Genomic DNA, 5,874 nt, shown 5'->3' on the forward strand with positions numbered 1-5,874 from the left:
ATCTATAAGAAGCTCCAACATTTCAATAGGTTCAAGGTGAAGTAATGTGCCAGTCACGGAGAGGAAAATCAAAAACTGGTTGAAATTGCATTCCCTACTTTTAAAACAGGTATGAGCTGAGACACCATTTCAGCATCAGCTCAAATATGATTGTCTTTGCTGATAATTTCAAAAAGTACAGCACAAACTGTCATTAATAACTTTGAAGCATACTAATTTGGGGAATTATTATGACATGTCAGACAAGAAAGCCAGCACCTAGGCATTTGTGAAATATGCATTTCTTACAACTGATATAATATTTTTTTATAATTAAAATTCTAGGAAACAGAGAATAAGTTATTATGAAAATATATAGCTTTAATTTGCAGACATATAAACACTCTTGGTACATTACAGACATATGATGCCAGAAATCAAAATAATCAGTTTTAAGCATAACACTAATTTATCTTGTTCACACAGAGAAATTTGATGCAATCATCATACAAAAGATAGTTCTCAGCTCTTAAAATGAAGTGAAAGTAACACATCACTGTTAAAATTGCTGCTTTGTTGCAGAAGATACAGCAAAGAATAAATCATTAAGGAAATATGCCACCAGCCTTACAAGTTAGATTTTGGATCTAATCCAAAATCAAAGCCAATGAAAAGGAGCCAGGAATGGTCGCCAAAAGTCAGAAACAAGATCTTTCACATGAAATACCAATCCAGAAAGGAGCAACAGTCAGAATAAACAAAGTCCTACAATTCCTCAGAATATGAAGTGATTTTTGTTTCCATCTGGCAGATCAGATTCCAAAGTAACACATGAAAATAATCTATTACACAACCAAACTGATGGAGTACTACTGACAGATTGCTCAAAGTACAAAAAATATCACCACTCTTGTGATAACTAAAGATTTAGCCATTCCCTTGCTTCCTTGCATCTGGCATGTTTATGAGGATGAGCATGGGGCTCTGTCGCTATTTGCTGTAGGAAATATTAAATATAACTTTTCCATAAAAATGACCAGCAGATTGCTGCAGCAATTGATAATGAGGGTGAAATCTAGAGAAAAATGAAAGATGATATGTCACAGCAGTTCAGATTCTCATTACAATATCTCGCATTCTTGCTCAACAGGAATTGCACTTCTTGTTAATGCCTCTTCTATCCTACTGTATAAGCTTTACTTGTGAGGTAATAAACATTCTGTTTTTTATTACTAGTGCATTTTAACATCTTTATTCTTTTAATTATACATACGTTGGGACAGACATTATTTTTGTAGTAGTTAAATGTCTGCATGCCAACAGGTATTTTATATTAAAATCAATATATTTAAAATATACTCTGTTTATCTCATGGACAGTACCTCGAACAGTTCCCTGCTCAGGAGCATCTGATGCCCTCTTGTGGTTAGAAAGACTTTTAAATCTTGAGTTTAAACAATCATCTTACCTTCCCCTTTTTTATGTTCACTGATCTTATTGATTTATGAAAGCTGGAAATGATGTCCACGTCTTAATAGTCAGGGTGCTAGCTGTTAGTTACTAACATTTCATAAAAAAGCTGTACACTGAATTTGAATTTAAAAAACTGTAAACAGCTATTTACAATTATAATATTATTAAGTTATAAATTATCAGTCCTTCATTGCAACCTCTGTCAATAAAAATCATGGCTAGGTGTTTCAGTGTTGTCCAGGGTTTTTCAGATGGTTGATTTACACACAAAGAAACATCAAATGTTAGAAATCTCCACTGGTTTCTTCTCCAACATGTGCAGGTTAATTCTTCCATTTAATGGGATTTGTACTTCCAAGTTTTCATCTGCTCTGTGATACCTTTTCCCTTTTCTTAAACAAATGTAAATGCCCATCCCTGTTACTAAAGCAATTGAACCCAAGCTTATTACTGAAAGAGCTACCAAGGTAGGCATGCAGGATGCTGACTCCATTTTTTTATGTGTAGGCTCTACGGATATTTGTGGCTGCTTTTCTTCTATACTGATATCAGGCTCCTTTCTTAACAAACTTTCAATGTAGCTCTCATTGCTAACCGTATCATTGACAAAAAGGTTCACCATGACAGTGGAATGGAGAGGTTCTGGATAGCCATGATCACTAACTTTTACAAGCAGTCGATAGAGGCCATAGTCATTTTGCATCAGTGACTCTTCCAAGGTGATATTACCAGTTTTGGGGTCGATCCTAAATGACTCAGGTCGAGGACCTCTTCTTCCTATGATACTGTAAGCTATGACTGCATTCATGCCAGTGTCCTTATCGACAGCATAGACCTCAGTAATGGGAGAGCCAGGAAGGGTAGAAGGAAGGACCAACAAGTAAGACATATTAGATTGAGGGAACAAGACCAAAGGGGGGTTATCATTAATGTCCAGAAGAAGGATAGTTATTTTTGCTGTGGAAGACAGGGCAGGATCACCACCATCGACTGCTTCAATCCACAGAACGTAGGAGCTTTGCTGCTCCCTGTCCAGGGAGACTTTAGCTCTCAAAACTCCTTTTCCAGTATCTATGACAAAAATATCACTTCCATTCAGAACCGAAAGGGCAACCCACCCATTTTGTCCTGCATCAGCATCTGTGACACTTATAACTCCAATTTCACCAAAACCTGGAAAGTTTTCTGGCACAAAAAAGCTGAAATCCTTATTTATAAATCTTGGACTGTTATCATTTTTATCCAATACAGTGATGGCAACCGTTGCTATTGATTCTCTTGGAGGGAAGCCAGAATCTACTGCTTTGACAGTATATCTGTATTTTTCTTTTTCTTCTCTGTCCAGCTGGGTGGAAACTGTAAGAACTCCTGTGGTTTTATCTAAAGCAAAATAGGAAGGGGCATCAGGACCTAAGAAATAGGACACTTGCCCTCTTTCTCCACTGTCAGCATCAGTAGCATGTAGTTTGGTCAAAAAAGCATTGGGAACATTGTTCTCCTCAATGGACAATTCTATCAGCTGTTCAGAGAAAACTGGTGAATTGTCGTTGTCATCCAGGACCTGTACTTTGATTACTTTGTTGACACGAAATCCTTCTGAATTCCATGCAACTACAGAAATTTCATACAGTTGCTGTGTCTCAAAGTCCAGAGGCTTTATGGTCTCCAACAGATATTCATTGTTGTATGGTTTGTATGGTGAAAGTCTGAAAGGCCCATCACCATCCAAATAGCAACTGACTTTATATTTTTCATCGGGGTCTTTGATGGTAAAAAATGCTATAGGTGTGTTGATAGGCTCCAATTCCTTTAAGTAAACCACCCCTTCCACTTCATTAGCTATGAAACGAGGGACAACTTCAGGTGGCCTCATCATGACTTTGATGATGGTCACTAGAACTGTGATCACGGCAGGGATACATCCAGGGCCATTGCCCAGTATGATCAGCCTGTGTAGTTTTGGAGTGTCCCCATCAACTTTAGTGGAGAGTGTGATGGCTCCTGTGCTTTCATTCAGATGGAACAAGTCTCTGGATGGCTGGTGGACCTTCTGGCTGTAGGAGTAGGTGACCTGGGCATTGGATCCAAGGTCCATGTCTACTGCGTGGACAGTAGCCACATGTGTCCCTATGCTGGAATTCCCATAAAGGGTGACATTGAGCTGCGAGTTATTGAACTGCGGGCAGTTGTCATTGATGTCGCTGATGCCAATAGTGAGGGTGGCACTGCCCACGAGTGGAGGCGTGCCCCCATCCTCAGCAACGATGACTGTGACATACTCCTCCTGTGTTTCCCTGTCCAGTGCCCCCATAACAATCAGGTAGGGAGTCCTCTCCCCACTCTCATTCTCCTCCACATCCAGGGTGAAGACACCATAGTTATCTCGCAGGCGGTAAGTCTGGACACCATTAGTACCCATGTCAGGGTCAAGGGCTGGGTGCTCAATAGCCAGGCGGGTGTTCACAGGCGCATTCTCGGGCACCGAGAGATGGATGTGGGGAACAGGGAAGTGGGGAGCATTGTCGTTGACATCACGAATAGCAATTTTTACCTTCACCAGGCGAAAGTACTCCTGTGGCAGTACCAGTACATCCAGCAGCAGTAGGCATGGCTCGGATGAGGGGGACGAAAAGGATACGGCAGATGATCCAAAGACGGTGGCCCCACTGCTTTCCACGCATAGAGCTTCCCTGTCGATTTCCACGGCCGAGGTGTGCAGCTCCCCAGAGCGGTTGTCCAGCTGCACATACTGTCCCCCCAAGCCATGGGAGGCCAGAGTGAAGGAGAGTGGGGGCCGCGGGGCCACAGGGTGCTGCCCACCAGCCGTTGGGAGCCGCAGGTCACGGGCCAGGCTGCCGATCAGCACCCCAGCAGGCAGCCCCTCGTTGAGGCTGTAGAAGAGCTCGGTCGCACGGCTGTAACTGGCAAAGCAGTTGAACGGCCCAACGAAGAGCAAGAAGAGGAGCAAGTGCTGAGAAGAGAGAGGCACACGTGTGTGAGGAAGGGATGGCGCCTCCCCCTGCCCACTGCCTCTCCCACTGCCACTTCGAGCAGAGAGTGCTGCATCTGCAACATGAAGTCATCCTCCCTCTCCCCACCATCTCCTTCCAGTACAGCAGCTACTTCCAGGGCATCACCATCTGTACCCTCCAGGCAACACCAGCTGCATTCCCCACAGCAAATACGCACTGCTAGAATGGCCCGGAGGCACCGTGACTCCCCCCGCCCCCCAGCAGCACTTGCGCCCCGAGGTGCCATCTTCCGTCTTCCCTCCGACCCAAGCTCGCGCCTTTCTCACCAGCAGCACCTCCCCGCCCCACCACAAGCGCATCCCAAACGAGGGCAACCCACTGCGCACTCCCAAACAGTTGCTCGTTCTCTTCCCCTACCAGAGCAGGAATGTGACACGCGTCCCTTGCTCCCCCTACCCCATGCCCCGTCCCGAAACCTGTTTTTCCGCATGCCCAGGGGCCCGCGGTGCAGCGGAGGCACTTCGCAGCCCGCACGGGTCCCGGCGGAGGTGCAGTGCTCCAGGCGGGTCCCTGCGTCCCGCGACTGCGGCGCCAGAGGCTCCAGCCTCGCCGCCACAGATCTCCGGCCGCCCCTCGGGGTCCCCTCTGCTGCCGGCGGAAAACACGAGCTGCAGAGCGGAGCCGCGGAGGGGCTGCGAGGAGAAAAGTTGCCCGCGTTGGCGTCCGCGTCGCCCACTCCTCACAAATGGAAAGGGGCTCCCCGAAAGTAACTTCGGGCATCCTCCCCACGGAGGAAATTTTTCCTCCTTCCCCTCTTTCTAATCACCCATTCCCCCTTTTCGCAGCTCTGTCACAACCCGCTTCGGCAGCAGCAACAAAAATAAACTTTTCACGGCTGCTCTGATCTTTGGCGATCGGATCCAAGAGAAAAAGACCCAATAAACATATACACGTTTATACGGTTTTTCGGGTTGTTTTGTGGTGTGGTTTTTTTTGCCAATTCGTTGCCGATTTCGCTGCTGCGTGCGAAGTCGGGCTCGGGTGGCCGGCCGCGGCACTTCCCCCCTCGCTCCGCCCGGCCCTCACCTGCAGGCTGCCGCGGGCGGTGGGGCTGCCGCGACCGCCCGGGGGCCCCATGCCCGGCCGCCGCTGCCGCCGCCGGCTGCGCCCCCGCAGCCCGCCCGCTCCGCCGCCCGCCCGGCGCTTCTCCTCCCCGCGGTTGCACATTCCCCCGCCGCCGCCGCGCTGGGCTGGGCTGTGCGCGCCGCCCAGGACACTCCTCCTCCGCTCCGCTCCGCTCGGGAGGGCTCCGCCGCGGAGGGGAGGGCAGGAGCGAGGGAACAGTCACGGGCACGGCTGGGAGGAGGAAGGAGGGCGGAGGCTGCGGCAGCGCCGCGGTGAGCGGTCAGTGGTCAGGGAGCGGGGCGGGCGGGCAGCGGGCAGCGCTGAG

At 47.9% G+C, this 5,874-nt stretch overlaps 1 protein-coding gene across 1 annotated transcript; it reads right to left on the reverse strand.

The window, feature by feature from the left end:
* Positions 1-335: 335 nt before the first annotated feature.
* PCDH20 (protocadherin 20) lies at positions 336-5,580 on the reverse strand. The gene is made up of 2 exons (XM_027650389.1): positions 5,511-5,580; positions 336-4,423 (listed from the first exon to the last, which is right to left on the reverse strand). The coding sequence occupies exons 1-2, from the start codon at positions 5,559-5,561 to the stop codon at positions 1,730-1,732; spliced, it is 2,745 nt and encodes a 914-aa protein (XP_027506190.1). The 5' UTR covers positions 5,562-5,580; the 3' UTR covers positions 336-1,729.
* Between the last annotated feature and the right edge of the window lie 294 nt (positions 5,581-5,874).

This window comes from Corapipo altera, unplaced genomic scaffold (assembly GCF_003945725.1).
Source record: "Corapipo altera isolate COAL_440 unplaced genomic scaffold, ASM394572v1 0, whole genome shotgun sequence".
Taxonomy (NCBI): domain Eukaryota; kingdom Metazoa; phylum Chordata; class Aves; order Passeriformes; family Pipridae; genus Corapipo; species Corapipo altera.

Excerpts from the sequence above, each read along its gene's own strand:
- PCDH20 (XM_027650389.1), bottom strand. The coding sequence starts at position 5,561 with ATGGGGCCCCCGGGCGGTCGCGGCAGCCCCACCGCCCGCGGCAGCCTG. Across the intron at positions 4,424-5,510 it reads CCGCCCGCGGCAGCCTGCAG|CACTTGCTCCTCTTCTTGCT; the intron begins GTGAGGGCCGGG and ends CTCTCTTCTCAG.